At 39.1% G+C, this 16,550-nt stretch overlaps 3 protein-coding genes across 3 annotated transcripts; 2 read left to right on the forward strand and 1 right to left on the reverse strand.

Moving 5' to 3' along the window:
• Positions 1 to 1,754: 1,754 nt before the first annotated feature.
• On the forward strand, positions 1,755 to 7,016 carry LOC105693045 (carcinine transporter-like). The gene is made up of 9 exons (XM_012412699.3): positions 1,755 to 2,522; positions 2,692 to 2,902; positions 2,985 to 3,243; positions 4,044 to 4,236; positions 4,346 to 4,564; positions 4,753 to 4,967; positions 5,038 to 5,213; positions 5,394 to 5,566; positions 5,675 to 7,016. The coding sequence occupies exons 1-9, from the start codon at positions 2,269 to 2,271 to the stop codon at positions 5,748 to 5,750; spliced, it is 1,776 nt and encodes a 591-aa protein (XP_012268122.2). The 5' UTR covers positions 1,755 to 2,268; the 3' UTR covers positions 5,751 to 7,016.
• A 1,827-nt stretch (positions 7,017 to 8,843) lies between these two features.
• On the forward strand, positions 8,844 to 12,265 carry LOC105693046 (carcinine transporter-like). Its single transcript, XM_012412700.3, has 9 exons — positions 8,844 to 9,487; positions 9,632 to 9,842; positions 9,918 to 10,176; positions 10,271 to 10,463; positions 10,546 to 10,761; positions 11,026 to 11,240; positions 11,353 to 11,528; positions 11,762 to 11,934; positions 12,077 to 12,265. Exons 1-9 carry the CDS (start codon positions 9,243 to 9,245, stop codon positions 12,129 to 12,131), a joined length of 1,743 nt encoding a protein of 580 aa, XP_012268123.2. The 5' UTR covers positions 8,844 to 9,242; the 3' UTR covers positions 12,132 to 12,265.
• A 27-nt stretch (positions 12,266 to 12,292) lies between these two features.
• LOC125501396 lies at positions 12,293 to 13,671 on the reverse strand. Its single transcript, XM_048657091.1, has 5 exons — positions 13,464 to 13,671; positions 13,108 to 13,392; positions 12,940 to 13,002; positions 12,490 to 12,579; positions 12,293 to 12,415 (listed from the first exon to the last, which is right to left on the reverse strand). The coding sequence occupies exons 1-5, from the start codon at positions 13,587 to 13,589 to the stop codon at positions 12,359 to 12,361; spliced, it is 621 nt and encodes a 206-aa protein (XP_048513048.1). The 5' UTR covers positions 13,590 to 13,671; the 3' UTR covers positions 12,293 to 12,358.
• Positions 13,672 to 16,550: the final 2,879 nt, after the last annotated feature.

Consider the following 16,550-nt stretch of genomic DNA (forward strand, 5'->3'; position numbering starts at 1 on the left):
CGTTGAGCGGGCGACCCAGCCGCTACATTGTCGCTGCATTCTCACATCTCCTCGCACCACAAATAACTACAGTGTAATGAATTTCTGTTATGAAACCGCAGATGGTTATCAAAAAAGCAGCGACGCTGTAGCGGCTGGGTCGCCCGCTTAACGCCTTCAATTTCCTAAAACGGTAATGACGATTACCAGAAATTCAGCCATACGAGCAATTTTCAGTTTGTGGCATTAGAAAGTGGATTTTTTTCTGCAAATTTTCAGCTTACGTAGATCCGTCTTTTTTGAACCGTTCCCGAGATCGGCTCTTTGTACTTTGGTGCGCCTGGGCGCCACGTTTTTCGAAATTTTTAAAATTTTTTAACTGGATCCTGTTGAGAAATCTTTCAGGAATATCTCTGAATTTTTTCAAGTTTTTTGAATGATTTTTGTAACGAGTGGTGATCCTTCAAAGTTGACCTACTTCGTTTAACACAGAAAAAACTACGTTTTTCGACCTTTCGGTGGTCATAACTGTCGGTGTGTTTTTTTCTCGAAATTCGAAAATGAGTTATTAGACGCAGAATACTCCAAGCTTTCGAACCTTTTCTGAATTTTTGCTTCACCATTTTTTTCTTCGTAGTTATAAGCTTCCAAACGGAGGGCTCTAAACTTCACGCGCCGACAGTATGTGGCGTCGCGGCGTGCGGACAAAGATCGAATTTAATTTTGCAAATGATATACATACTCTACAATTCCACATATTTTATCTCGACATTTGAAAGTACGATTGATTTTGAGTAAGAAAGTATCAGGGGACATATGTCCTAAATTCAATGACGCTATCTGAGTCAATTTGAGCATCGGAACTTTCCCTCTCCATCCTAATAATTTTTCAATAAAACCTTTTGCTTCTGTCGTTTTTTGAATCCAAAAAATCAGGCCTCTTCAATCAAAGTGCATCGCTCTGTATGAATACAATTCTTGAGGACGAGCAAAGATTAAAGCCATCGGATTATTTTAGGACATCCTAAATCTACATATATTTACGTATAGTGTAAATGTCGGGAATTCAAAATGATCTTTCATTCACAACGGTTGGATGAATACAGCCAAAATGCTAGGTCCTTACGTGTTATCAATTCGAACCTCGATCTCTTTCGACTTTAAAATTGTTCACGATTTTGTTTACGTGTTTCATGTATGCCTCTAGTGCGATTTTCATTGTCACTAGTCGTTAATTGAACATTGTAAAATTGTAGCTACTGCGAGCACTTTTTTTAAATTGATTTGAACGGAAGGTTGTCGACTTCGAATGTACGAGACATCTGGATGTTGAATTATCAGAATGTTACACCTACAAGGTTGACCGCTGACGTAACACTACAATCAAACTGATTGTAAACAACCAGTATTTGTCCATTTCAATTGACTTGATTACGAATGAAATCCATCAAGATCAGGTTAAGTGATACTGATTGTATTTGACACGATTCCTTTGATTAACAAAGAAATACAACTCTTCGAAGCAATCATTTTTTCAGTTGGGCCTACCGAATCAACGCGGTGGCACAGGGTCAATTCCACGATCGAAAAATAAAATAATACGCATATTCGAAAACGTTTTTAATCGAAAATTACAGTGCCAAGATCGGTCAAAGTCTTACCTGATTCTTAAAACGATGTAACGTGATATGCGCTTCGTGCATACGCTTTGGAAACTGACGGTGGAATTTTTGCTGCGAGTGTACTTGTTGTGCAAGTTTTACCTCTTTCTCCGTTTGAGATAAGAACTTTCTCTAAAGTCACATAGGCAATTTCATCAGCACGTATGCAATTCAGCTGGCAAATAATGATAATGATTGTTTACAATCACATACTATGAATCGGATAAAAAACAATACTTGCATATCAATCAACGTTATTTGTTGATGTGGTGTATAAGCTACGTGAGTAAATGGCTGTGAACAAGGTGGGGGCAGTATAAGATGTATTGAACAAGACCCTACCATTCTAATTAGTCTGAGCAGTTTTTTCATAGAGCTCCGATCAGTCGGCGAAGATTCGCGGACCTGCACCTAACGAACCGTTTCGTGTCAGAGTTTGCCGCGAACTTACGAGTTTTTCGGGTGTTGACTTGAAAAGGGTTTGTCGAGATGATTTCATAATAATGGCGGTGACTCGCGATTGGCGTTAGTCATTCGAGTTTATCTTCGCAACACAACCCCTTCGAGTTCTGTGAGATCTCAAGTGAAACGAAACGAAGGGCGGTTCTTTTGGGGCGGTAACGGAAAAATGTCGTCCACCGTGAATGCTGCACTGGTCGGAGACGATGTAGAGAAGCGGAAAAGAATTGAAAACTTCGATGACATCCTCCCGTACATCGGTGATGCCGGACTTTATCAGTGGCTTCTTTTCCTGATACTCTTGCCATTCGCATTTGTATACGCTTTTCTTTATTTCACTCAATTCTTTCTCACCCTCATGCCGAACGAATATTGGTGCAGGGTGGTGGAGCTTGATGACTGGAATATCACAGATGCTCAAAAGTAATCGTCTCATCATTCACTATACTATAGTATTTGAAAATAATATCTCTGCGCCACGTTCGTCGAAATTCAACTTTTGGCGCTCAAAATCAGTGAAGACATTTTTCTAGTCCGGTAGACTCCGCATAGTACTGGTCGTCGTTAATTTTTTGAATCTATGTTGTTCCAGATTTGCCCTTTCTATACCACCAGCTGACACCGAAGAGTTGCTGGTCGATAGTGATATACTTTATTCAAAATGCCAAATGTACGACATTGATTACTCGGCTTTGAAAAATTCCGGAGTAATTAATGCCGATCCAACGTGGCCAAAAGTACCTTGTCGTCACGGATGGACATTCAATTACAGTACCATTCCTTACGTTTCAATTGCCGCAGAGGTGAGTATGTGACCGGTAAAACTCTGGTATAAATTGAACGGTATTTCACATAATTTTTTAGAATAAAACTTTGATATCTTAGCTCGAATGGGTCTGTGACAAAGCTTATTATTCAACGGTGGCCCAATCCGTGTTTTTCGTTGGTAGCATAATCGGGGGTTTCATATTTGGCTACATAGCTGACCACTATGGGCGATTACCTGCTTTGATTGCTTGCAACGCTGTTGGTTTCTTCGGATCAATTGCGACAGCTTTTTGCAACAGCTTTTGGACATTTTGTCTTTGTAGATTGATTGTGGGAACAGCATTCGACAATTGCTTCAACATACTTTTCATAATAGGTAAGTTACGATTTTTAAATTTTCTTAAATCAGAATAAAAAAATCGAAGACTTTGTTCACGTTAAAAAACTGTGAGTCCTTCACTTGTCCAACTATATCATTGGGGGATCACTGAATTGATCAATCTCAAGCTTCCTGATTAGTAATTGTGTCGCTTACACAATATGTCACGATACTGCTATGTTTACGATAATATGTTACGATTTTTAAATTGTCTTGAATTAGAGTACAAAGTCGTAGACTTTATTCACGTTAGAAAACTGCGAGTCCTTTATTTGTCGAGCCATATCATTGGGGAATCGCTGAATTGATGAATCTCAAGCTTCCTGATCAGTAATTGCGTCGGTTACAAAATATGTCATGACGAATCCAATAGAGACATTGTTCTTACAATTGAATGTCTTGTTAGTGGGAAAATTGATTACTCTTGCAACTTGCTCTAAGCCAATTAGCGTATCCTAACAAATTATTTCTCCGTGATCATTCCAAATTCGAGGCTTCCAGAACAGTTTTGTAAACTTGATAAGCCTTAATCATGCGTTGTCGAGAAAAACACGACTGATTGTGAGGAAAACATTTTGAACAAGGCGCTTCTAACAATAAGACTCAAACTGGCTATTCCATAAGTTACATGTTCCATATCGAGGAAGTCTTATTGTTTGGTTTTCGGATATCACGGCATAATTCATCTACCCTGCCAGACATTCGTACAATTTTTTGTAGTGATATAGAGTATTTCTAATCGACAAACGTAGGTAATATTTTCCTCGTCAATATCGTTAAAATAAAGTTTTTCACAGTGATCGAATACGTGGGTCCTCGGCATCGGACTTTCATGGCCAACATGTCTTTTGGTTTTTATTTCACCGCTTCTTCGGCGCTTTTACCATGGCTCGCATACTGGATCGCTGATTGGAGAATTTTGAGTGGAGTCACAGCTGCCCCGTTAGTCATTGCGTTTGCGGCACCTTGGCTAGTTCCAGAAAGTGCCAGGTAAAGTTTCGAAGGAAATTGAAGTTCGTGATATCGGATTCAATCTGCAACGTTAGCAATAGAGAAGGGAAAGCATGCATTGGAATTTGATGAGATCTTTTCACTTTAGATGGTACATCTCGAAGGGAAACATTCCCAAGGCAATGGAGATGTTGAGGAAATGTGAAAAATGTAATGGTAAAACTGTGAGTAAAGAAATCTATGAGGAATTCGAACAAAGCTGCAACGAGATGGTAAAACTCGAGAGCTCAAATAACGGCTACACTGTTTTGGATCTATTCAAGAAACCGCGATTATCTTACATAACGGTCATGTTGACTTTATACTGGTGAGCACAATCGATACGAGCATTCCGCACGCAATACTAAAGTTAGAAAATTACGTATCATCCAAATTAGACTTTGGCACACGTTATGATTAACATTAAGACGCAAGTGATTCGGACAAATAGTTCATCCTTGGTCGTCGAGACATGCGACTAATATCGATTTCGTCGATCCATTCGTTCGTTCGAAGGCTACTCATCATTCTCGTGTTCGACGGCCACGTGTGGAACATGAAATTGCTAGACCCGGATGTCTTCACCTCCTTTTCTCTGGCTGCTCTGACCGAACTTCCAGCTGCTATCGCCTTAACTGTCCTTCTCGACAAATGGGGTCGTAGATGGATGGGTTTTCTCTCCATGTTGATTTGTGCAATATTTTCGTTCGTTACTTTAGCCATGCCACCTGGTAAGATGAACGAGATCGACCCTCCGAAATGAAAACGCGTCAGATTTAGTGACGATTATCTTTATTGCAGGTGGTGCCACGGTTGCCATGGGAATTGTCGCTCGTTTTGGCGTAAACATAGCAGCAAATATTGGGTTCCAGTATGCCGCAGAAATGTTACCTACGGTGGTCAGAGCACAGGGCGTATCCTTGATCCACATTATTGGATACTTCGCGCATATTATTGGGCCCTACGTCGTTTACTTGGTCAGTTCTACTTCTTAGAAGGCATTTCCAATGAAACCAGATCTCGTAATGTCGCCAAATCATTTTCCAAAAAGAGAAACTTTCCTATCTAATCTGAAGTAGCCAAGAACTGTACAAGAACTGACTCCACTCTTCGGTTCAGTCCACGATAAGAACGTCACTTTTTTTTACTACTAACAGGGCGAAATATCCCCCTCATTGCCGCTGACTGTGCTCGGGCTGCTATCCTTTGTTGTCGCGGTGCAAGCTTTGTTCATGCCAGAAACCTTGGGACAAGATTTACCTCAGACACTAGAAGAAGGCAACGACTTTGGTAGAGAACAAAGCTTCTGGTGGCTACCATGTATATCCAGGTAAAATACCAGACCATAGACTGCGCGATAGGTGCAAATTTGGACGAAAAATTTACTTTGTAGCAGATCAGGATTCACAGTCATTCAAACTGTATTTCGATGTTTCAGTACAAACGAAAAAAAGAAAAAGTTTCGAAAGTCAAGAACACCGACTAGCTTGCAGAGGGTCAGCTCCGTGAGGTGACGAGGCATGACGTGTTCGTTATTCGGATGAGAAGTACCAAATTTTGAATCTAATCTAAGGATCACTACCAAATATTATCTCCGTCGCATACCTTCTTGCTCCGCGTATGGCTACTTGATCAAGAGTTTAGGGTTTCTCAATCACACAAAATCCAACCGATGGGCGAATAAGTTGACTTCGGTTATGCCTATTTTTTTCGTAGTTACAGTTAGGTAGTAGTACCGATCGAGTTATTTCCGAAGAATAGCTGAACTCTTTCAAGAATTCTTCAACGGTGTAATGTGAATGGATTCAATATTATAATATACGTATGTATACCGTACCACAAAATGGTCACCCAATGGCTTTGACCGTATAACCCCATTGCTGTACAGAAGATCTCTTCCGGGATCAAAATTTTACGGGAATTATTATTATCTCGAGTTGCAGACGTTGGTTGGAAGTTATGTCAACACAGTGATGATCTTGACCCCTTCTACGAAATCGCATCGAAATGATCGACCCCATTTTCACTCCTTCGCCACCATCGGCATAATTGACATTATTTAAATATACATAAAAATATTTGCGACCAATATGATCATGCTGTCGTTATACATTCTGAGATGACGACTCAGCTATATGTATCAATAAACAGTTAACTCGTTCGCACATGATTGTATGCTTATTAACGTGATAACGATAGTTTTACGCGTACATAATACAGTCGAGCAACTATTGGGCATCGATGATAACAACCAGGGAATGAGGAATTGAGTGAATGGTTATACTTACTGCAATATAAAGTTGAGATTTGGATTGGAATGAAATGCGGTATATTGGGGTATATTCCGCGGATTTTACTTCATATTTTCACCTTTTGTCGAATAGATTGGAGTTCACTTACATGAAACCTGAGCAGCTTCAAACACGTATCAATACCTCGTTAGTTATTAGCGTTAGTAATTCGCCACACTCGCGAAACGGCGTGCGTAAATGAAGTAACCAATCCTGAGTAATATTTCGAATGGAACGTCTTTGAGTGGGGTTAATTGTTGGTGACCCGCACTCGGTTGTCGCAATTCGCTCGATCGATGAAGGCGAATAATTCAAATGTCAGACGTGAGGCGACGCAAGTATTATACATACGTGTATAATGACGAGAAAACCATCTGCCCAGCAATGCCGACCGCGCATGATGTACTCGCGTGCGCACGTACATTACACATAGCAATAACATCTGTAAACTGTTGCAATTTATAATCCCAAGTACAACTTTTTCGTCGATTTTGAAAATTTTCATTGAGAGACCTCTGAAACTTTACATTTTTTTTAGAATTTGTAGAGCGTTACGTGTACACAAAATGTATATATGTATATATGGGGCATGCTCGAAATGGCGGAATGGTGGATTCGAAAAATCAAATTTACGACGGATGGCATCTGTCTCGAATCGGGAAAAAAAAATTTCGAATAAAACTTGTTTGTTTTTTCACGTAGAATATGAATCCGCGACAAAAAATAGGGGTTTCCATTTCAAATTCCAAAGTTACTGATCCCCCTGCATTCAGCTGAAACAAACAGTGACTGGTCGCTGGTTCTCAGTGGTATATTTATAGCTATTTGGAACCTCGCTGATTCGAAGTTAGAGAGCATAGTCTGTAAGGGGAAAAAAATTTTCCAAGTATTTATACAACTTATACAGAACTTTCGTGTCACTTACTCTCACATTCATTGCCGTGGTTTTAGTGAAGATCTTAGTGAATCTATTCTCGATAATCCATATTCTGTGATAATTTTATCAATTCGCAAAATGGATGGAAGATTAGATTAATTCGAATAATAATTTATACGCTCAATGACAACCGCCCCTACGATTACCTGAGCTAATAAAATGACCTTAAAAATTAGGGTACCACCTCGTCGTCACAATATACAAGGACCCCGATGCCATTCGCCATCGATTGAGCGGGCAAAGAAATCGAGGAAGCCAAAGTTAATCATCGCTGCCGGTACCGAGACCGGGCCCGAGCCGGTTCCCAAGCTCAGAGGTCTCGGAATTCACCCGGACATCTCCGTCTACCTGATGGCTATAGCTCTGTAGTAAGTTGAGAAGTAGTAGGATGAAAGGTTGAGGCGATGCGATGCTCCCACGAGGATCCACGCTGTAGGACGGTAAAAAAACATTATTTCTCTTAATGAAAAGCAAAAATATGTTCGAAAGAAGAATGAACAGTTTGTATCAAAAAATTATAATCATCAAAGTTTCCCATGCTGATCATAATGTAGGTAGGTAGTCGATAATCATGTGGATGAGGAGAGTTTTTTTTTTCAATTTAAAAATTCTCATTGTAAGGTATTCCAAACTGTGTGTTTCAACGAATCGAGCAATTGAAACGAATGAGATGAAATCTCATCATTATTTTTATTATGATTATTATTTAATGACTATTATCATTATTATCATTATTATTATTGTAGTTGTTGCATAATGTATGTACATATAATATATGCGTATGAATTCTGCGTACTGATTTCTATGTTTCAACCTGTCAGCTTAACTCAGCCCGAATTTGTACGTGCGTGCGTCGAGCGTTAGTCGGAGAACACTGCCTACATGTATGCATGATTATTCTTTTTTTTTTTTTACTATTCCGATCAGTATAATATCCATTATTCGTTTTGCCCGAGTGATTTGTAAGAAGCTTATGTTTGCCTTAGGTTTACAGAAACTTATTATTTGACTTCGATCTTTTTATCATACATTCTCGCATTGGCGTGGACTCGATATATCAGTGGTAGAAGAAATGAAAAAATGATAGAATTTATAAGTATATCAGCCGAATATATTCGATTCGTTATTTCTGTACCTCTAACGTAAGCGAATAATTACCTCTATTAAACCACGGATAATAATAATCTATGTGATATAAATGGCGATGATAATTGTAACGATAAATACGGCAGATAATGGTACCATGTGATCAACGATATCTTTTACGTGACACAAGTATAATTGTACGTACAGTAACGTGCTAATCGAAAATAGCCGAAGAAAAGTTTACTCGTCAATGAGTGAAACGGTGGGGTTACCGATATAAAAGGCGCCACGAATACTTCGGACGCTCCATTCAGTCGCAAGTTATTCGATGAGGTTTTTTTCGTCAGCGGACATAGAGCTAACGTCCTTGTGAAGTAACTCACGTTACATTATTCTTGCATATGGAGTCTTTGTCGTTGTTGTCGGTCCTTCGTCACAGAGTCACTGTTCCCATCGGGAGAAATTCGGGCACGAACAAGAAAAAATTCGTGAACAAGATTCCGAGGGAATTCGATAGATTTGATTATTATTCGGTTGTGAACGTCGACCGCGGATAGAGGCGATTCGAGGGCGTTCGAAAATCTCCCACGGTATCTCGCTGGCATCGGGTGAGATTAAATCCAACGAATAATCTGATCGCAAGAGTGAACCGAATACTTTTTCACGCGTTCTACTAAGAAGATCGAGACAACATGACGTTGTCAGAGGGCACGAGAAGGACCGAAGAGGGTAAAACGGCAAAGAAAATAGAAACCTTCGACGATATTCTTCCCTACATTGGGGGCGCTGGACGGTATCAGTGGTACCTTTTCGTTTTGCTTTTACCGTTCGCCTTCGGCTACGCGTTTCTTTACTTCGGTCATTTCTTTCTCGTACTAACGCCGAACGAATATTGGTGCACGGTACCGGAACTCGACGACCTCACTATTGACCAGAGGTAACTAGGAGTCGATGAACCTCCCCACATTACAGCTCGATACCCATCGTTTGAAATTAAACAGAGTCGGCAGGCTGCGATGAACAGCTCGTGTTAGCAGTTTAGCTGTTGGAACTTCAAAATGAAAAAAATTTGCCTTTTCAGGATAGCTCTTTCGATTCCGCCTGCTACCGCCGATGAGTTGAAGAGCGAAGGTGCCACGTCCTACTCGCGATGTCAGATGTACGACGTAAACTATACCGAAATTCTAGCGTCTGGTGTAAATATTTCCGATCCGACATGGCCGATAACGGCGTGTCGCAACGGATGGACCTTCGATTACACTACGATTCCTTACGTTTCCATTGCGGCTGAGGTAAAGTCGACGTTACTTTGAATTCAACTCACCGTCTTTAAGCAAGATGTTGAGATTCATTTTTTCACTTTTCAGCTCGGATGGGTCTGCGAGAAGGAATACTATTCGTCGGTCGCGCAATCTATATTTTTCATCGGTAGTATACTCGGTGGTTTTATTTTTGGCTACATAGCTGACCACTACGGTCGTGTACCTGCCCTCGTTGCTTGTAACGCCGTTGGATTTTTCGCTTCGATCGGAACCGCCTTCTGCAACAACTATTGGACGTTTTGTCTGTCTAGATTTATTTTAGGAACCGCATTCGACAACTGCTTCAACCTCATTTTCATACTCGGTCAGTGACCCCTTCGAAAATTGTTTGTACCGAATTCTTTGTTTGAACATCTTTGAAATGATGTGGATTTTTTTTTTTTTTTCTTGTTGCGCAGTGATCGAGTATGTAGGTCCCGAACATCGTACGTTTATGGCGAACATGTCGTTTGGCATATACTTCGCGGGATCGGCCAGCCTCCTACCCTGGTTCGCGTATTACATCGCCGATTGGAGAACTTTGAGCCTACTTACCGCTACGCCTATGGCTATAGCATTTATCGGGCCTTGGATAGTTCCAGAAAGTGCGAGGTACGTTTTCGATATTCTTCAATGAATCGTGACCACATGATTTGAAATACATTGAAAAGTTGAAATTCGATTTTCGTCGCAGATGGTATATTTCGACCGGAAATATTCCCAAGGCTGTTGAAATGGTAAAAAAATTCGAAAAAGTCAACAAAAAAACGGTGAGCAAAGAAATCTATGAGGAATTCGAGCAGAGTTGTAACGCGGCAGCTAAACTGGAAGGATCGCAGAATTACACCGTTTTGGATCTCTTCAAAAAATTCCGTCTAGCTTATATTACGGTCATGCTGGTTATCTACTGGTAAGTAATGTCGTCGATAAAAGAAAAATAATGCTCAAACTAGCTTGATAATGAAGAAATAGAAAAATTGCTTGGGTAACAAGTAAATGGCAGTTAGGGTCCATTTGAAAAAAAAACCTGAAACAAAATGCAGGCCCGCGTAATTTTCTTTACGGAGGCTTTGTTCACAAACTTGATAAAGTATTGAGTGGAAAATTTGCTGCACAGAATATATAAAACTTCACAATGTCGACGTAAATTGAATGAAAAAATAACGCTTTTCAGGCTCCTCATCTTAATCGTATACGACGGTCACGTTTGGAATATGAAATCTTTAGATCCGGATGTCTTTACGTCGTTTTCCTTGGGCGCTCTAACCGAACTTCCAGCTGCGATTTTGCTCACTTTATTTCTCGATAAATGGGGGCGTCGGTGGATGGGCTTTATTTCCATGATGATCTGCGGAGTGTTTTCTTTCATTACACTATTCATGCCTTCCGGTGAGTCGGGAAAATATTTAGTCACGCAAACAGAAAATAACGAAAAAAAAAAACCAATACTACATCTTAGAATCGGAAGATGGTTTTTTTCACTATTTTCTTACCTCGGCAGGCGCTGCTACGGTCACAACTGGAATTATCGCACGCTTCGGTGTCAACATAGCTGGAAATATTGGGTTTCAATATGCGGCAGAAATGCTACCCACGGTCGTCAGGGGACAGGGAGTATCTCTCATCCACATCGTTGGATACATCGCCCATATTATCGGACCCTATGTCGTTTATTTGGTTGGTTTTTTTCTTTCAACGTATGCATGATTACTTTTCAATGTCTCAAGGGTCGTGGGAAAAGTTCACTTTATAGTTTATCAACTAAGGTCGTAAGATTACGACTACTCATAATTTCGAGTGTCGTTGCGACAATTGAAAATTGAATAGAGGGATGCTTTTTGGGGTGTTAAATTTGTAGCCGCGTAATTGTTTTGAGCGGAAAACGTACATGTTGTTGGTTTCCATTCCAGTCTGACGTGGCAGCTTCGTTGCCACTTATCGTACTCGGGTTGCTTTCCGTTATTGTGGCTGTTCAGGCTTTATTTATGCCTGAAACGTTGGGACAAGATCTTCCCCAAACTTTGGAAGATGGAAACAATTTTGGTAGAGAACAGAGATTCTGGTGGATACCATGCATATCTAGGTAAGAAAGCAGGACGGATCGGGTCATCGTAATCAGTAATTATAATTGCCAAAATATTTATAAGTGTTCTGCTATATTGTAACATGTATTCATCTGACGTAAAGGTCAATGTACCGATTTTGATTTCACTTGAATTTCACAGCTCCCACGAGAAAAAAAAGGAATTCAGACAAACGGTCTCATCGATTACTTCATAGAGATTCGACACCTTGGGATTGCGATATCTCGTGATTGTTACTCCATCAACGATAGCTGTCTGAAATCACGCATATCTATGAGATCAAAAATTATTTTAAAAAATCTGACTGAATTAAAACCCGATTCATCTATACGTGGCAACAATCATTTTTCACAACATCAAACTATACCCATGTGCAAAATCGTAATCCATTTCCTTTTTTAAATATTTTTGTTCCCAACGGCATTAATCACTCTTCATTTGGAGTAAGATGATGAGGTATTTTACGATAGAGCAAAATGCCTGTGTAGCAAAAAGGAGAGAATTTTATTCTTTATCGACTTATCATTTTTTCACTAGAAGTTTTTGTGACATACCGCACTTGCCAAACTCCGATCGATCGAGCAAGTTCCACCGGCACTGAATCCCACACTTTCTTGCATAAAGTATATGGATAGTTCTTGCAACTACGAGATCAAAACGTAGTAAACTTCATTTTTGTGAGGAAAATGATTTCCTCATATATTGATGGAAATGATAGTAATAATATTATTCAATATTCTATCATAATTATGATAATTATAATAAAAATTAAACAATAACAAATAACAAATAACAATAACAAATAACAAATAACAATAACAAATAACAATAACAAATAACAATAACAAATAACAATAACAAATAACAATAACAAATAACAAATAACAATAACAAATAACAATAACAAATAACAATAACAAATAACAATAACAAATAACAATAACAAATAACAATAACAAATAACAATAACAAATAACAATAACAAATAACAATAACAAAGGTACCTGATGATGTACCGCAGGATCGTTAATCGGCACTAGGAAGAGTAGGGAGCCTATTTTGTTCGCCTGTGATCGCAGTTCACAGAAAAGTGAATGCAGAAGGAGTTAAAAATTAAAAAATCATCACAAACATATATCAGTGAAGTGAAAAACAGGATTTCTGAGATATACCTCCTTACTGACACTCGAACATGACCAAATGTTCTGCCAAAGTTGAAAAATGTTGAAGGTAAACGTGGTGCAAGATGCAATTATCTTAAGAGTACTGTTCTTCTCAAAATGTGATAGCCATATGAAAGTTGCTCCCAGTTGTATGATTACAATAACCGTTTGGGCCACAAAAGCCAAAAAGTAAATAGAAAAGGCATGGCCCATGTTTCTAGCTAATTTTGATAGCCTTCGATGAATTCTGCATGCTCGGTCGACCTTGTCCATCACAATATGCGATGACGGATGCTGAGGGCAAAAAATCGTTCGGATTTCGAATGAATATTTAAACAAAGATGTCGTGATCAACAACTACTTACATTGTAGAAGCGAGAGCTCGCACAGGTTGTGACTGATATTTCTCGTACATTTTTATCAGATTTTCCAATCCTCTCGAAAATTTTATTGATATTTTCAAATCTGATGTAAAATGCATCCAACACCATCACTAAAACAAGCTCGATGATCAACGGTTGCACAAGCTGCAGGTAACGGAGGATGGCGATAATCAAGCGCCATTCGACGTTTTGTGACTGTAGGGGAGCAACATTTGATATCATAACTATGAAATTCAGGGTTGAAGCGCAGAGAAAAAGAGTCAGCCATTTTGTAATAAGAATCAATTGTCTCCACATGAATTTCTCGTGATTCAATCTCAGACCGAAATGTTCCAATTCTTCGTCGAACTTGGTAATTTCAACCACAACTTCTTTCACCGCATCAGCACCTCGCAACTCCCATGACCAGATTGCTACTATTATCACTAAGGTTTCGATATAAGTCATCCATAAATTGAAGTAAGAAACATCCGAAAATCGATAATGTTGGTCGTACCAGTAAACAAATAAAGTGCAAATTGTGAATGTCAAACCGTTCAGAACCCTCCACCTACGCTTCACTTTCAAATTGGTCATCGTACAGATGAAAATCAACATCGTAGCCGGCCATAACGACCTTCGAAATGTCTTTGGGTGAAAAAGACCCATGATGAAGACTAAATTTTGCACCCTCGAAGCTGACGTCCGAACGCTCAAGTTCACTTGATATTAATACTTCGGACGAACTCTACTCAATTCTTTGACACCCCGTACCTGGTAAAAGCTTTGAATGGACAGGTCGATGAACATCAAAATTGTACGCATAATTGACACCTTTTCTTTCTTATGCAAATAAAACGCTTACTACTTTTGTGCTGCAATAAGAATACATAAGAATTTCGGAAATGTAGAAAAATGATAAAAGCTCTATTCCGAGTGCAAAAAGCATCAATTTGCAGGCGATAATTCCCTGTAGAGAAATAATAAAATGATATGGAATGAAATGAATCAATCGCCATGGGCGGATCGAACGCCGTGGTTTCAAATTGAACTGAATTGTTGATTGAGGATCCGAGTAACACTCAACTTTTATTGTCTGGAATTCGAATAATTTCGATGCGTCTACGAATTACATATTGATACTTCGGATCAAGATAAACCGTTATTTTTATCCATTCAATACACATTCCTCCTTCCCCATCTGCAAGTTTGCCCACGTCTTTGAATGGATCCGGATTCTCGTCTAGTTCACTCACAAGGAAGTTTGATCTGAGAACTAAATTCACTTTGAAATTAGTCCATCTTACCACTAGAATGATGTCATTCGTCACGTCTGACGGTCACGTTCACCCAGAACATTAACTTTTTCCAGATTCGATATAATTGCTATACTTCTGTCATTCCTGAACAGCCAACAATACAATAAAATGAGGGGTGAGAACTTTGATGAATTGTAAGAAAAAATTTAGAAAAAATTTTTTTTTTTTAATTATTGAGCGATCTCTAAATAGTTTCTGTCGAGTTGCAGTTACCGCGAGATCTATTTTCAGACCGTGAGTCTAAAAATTAACAAATTGAAATGAAATTCAGGTCACCCTTATATGTACAGATAAAATAATCAATGATGTTAGGTCACTGGATAGAAATCAATAAATAAATTAAACAGACACAATACAGAAAATATAATATCCGAATGAACAACAATTAGTGTACAGATCAAATTCGACGTGACAAAATGCATAAAATCAATGAATAATGAGTAATATAAAAAAACACAATGTCCAGATAAACAACGATTGACGTTTAAATGAAATACCGCACGACAAGATGATGTAAAAATAAATAAATATGGTAGCCAATAGGTTCGATCACGTTAATAATTTATATAAATGAATGCATTGAAATAGCTACAAAATATCCACTTAGTTAAACGCGTATCTTATCGTTAAATAAATGCAACGGATGATAATTGCAACGTCACGATTCGCGGAAGGATATGTCAGAAAAAAAAATATTGTTTGCCTTTCCGGCGATTCGGTGTAATCCCCAATTACGGCATAACGGATATCAGCCGATTTCTTCGCACTCATCATTTTTGCTGCAGATGGCTAACCTGGCGCTCACAACGTGATGTGATAGCGGAATCAGCGAATAGTAACATATCGTCTTATCGTCATCGCGGAATTCTTACCGCGTTGCAAGAAATGGCAAGTCATGCATAATAAGCAAGAGGATAGGGCTCGACAAAGAGGGTTGACAAATTCGATTAGATTACATAATGTACAAAATTTCGATGAAATAGCGCAAAGGCTATTCTTTCAGTGATTGTTGCCAACATGGTATTGTTTATCTCAAGCTACTGCCGAATCTTTCGGTCCAACTTCGATGGAACGAACGCGTCCTCAGTCAGATAACCTTGACGATGGAATCAACGAAGAGAATCCTGCTCAACGTTCTTACACATCGTATAAGTGGATTTGCCATGCGGCTGACATTTCGGGAGGGAAGACGAGCGCGGAATGTCACATCACCAGGAAAATTGACGATAAGGCATCTAACTATTTGCTGAAGACCAATAAATATTTATAATCCCCAATCGTATCCGTCGTATATTGTAAACTGGAATCACCGTCGAGTTAGAAAAACTCTGTGTATATCATGAATCTTTCTGATTTAATAACCTTTTCCAAAATGCTTACGCAGCAAAAAAAGCTCCGAGTAGGCTCAATTTTGATGAAGTTCCGCCATATTTGATGCTGGAAAGAAAATCGGAAAAGTTGCTAGGAAGTCTCATCTCTATTGTTGTCGACTGTTATTGCTAGCTTGATGTCATTAGCATTCTTCAGCCAACCACATGAATCGCTTGGAAAAATGAAACCTGAAGCAAGAAAAGCTTCTCACAATATTTAAATTCTTGTTAATATTTTGTTTTCTTACCCTTCTCATGACGTATGTCAGAAGTTCATAAATTTATGCCCGGAGCTATTTATTAGATGAGCGTACAGATACAACGACTGCGAAATTCTGAATCAAATTACCTGATAAAGTTTATCTCCGAATCACGTTCTATTTAAACAAACGTGATTTTGA

The sequence above is a fragment of the Athalia rosae genome, chromosome 6 (assembly GCF_917208135.1).
Source record: "Athalia rosae chromosome 6, iyAthRosa1.1, whole genome shotgun sequence".
Classification (NCBI taxonomy): Eukaryota; Metazoa; Arthropoda; class Insecta; order Hymenoptera; family Athaliidae; genus Athalia; species Athalia rosae.

Excerpts from the sequence above, each read along its gene's own strand:
- LOC105693045 (XM_012412699.3), top strand. The coding sequence starts at position 2,269 with ATGTCGTCCACCGTGAATGCTGCACTGGTCGGAGACGATGTAGAGAAG. Across the intron at positions 2,903-2,984 it reads ACGTTTCAATTGCCGCAGAG|CTCGAATGGGTCTGTGACAA; the intron begins GTGAGTATGTGA and ends TTGATATCTTAG. Across the intron at positions 4,237-4,345 it reads CTAGTTCCAGAAAGTGCCAG|ATGGTACATCTCGAAGGGAA; the intron begins GTAAAGTTTCGA and ends TTTTCACTTTAG.
- LOC105693046 (XM_012412700.3), top strand. The coding sequence starts at position 9,243 with ATGACGTTGTCAGAGGGCACGAGAAGGACCGAAGAGGGTAAAACGGCA. Across the intron at positions 9,843-9,917 it reads ACGTTTCCATTGCGGCTGAG|CTCGGATGGGTCTGCGAGAA; the intron begins GTAAAGTCGACG and ends TTCACTTTTCAG. Across the intron at positions 11,935-12,076 it reads TGGATACCATGCATATCTAG|CTCCCACGAGAAAAAAAAGG; the intron begins GTAAGAAAGCAG and ends TGAATTTCACAG.
- LOC125501396 (XM_048657091.1), bottom strand. The coding sequence starts at position 13,589 with ATGGTGTTGGATGCATTTTACATCAGATTTGAAAATATCAATAAAATT. Across the intron at positions 13,003-13,107 it reads GTTCGAGTGTCAGTAAGGAG|GCGAACAAAATAGGCTCCCT; the intron begins GTATATCTCAGA and ends CTGCGATCACAG. Across the intron at positions 12,416-12,489 it reads ATCGGAGTTTGGCAAGTGCG|GCATTTTGCTCTATCGTAAA; the intron begins GTATGTCACAAA and ends TTTGCTACACAG.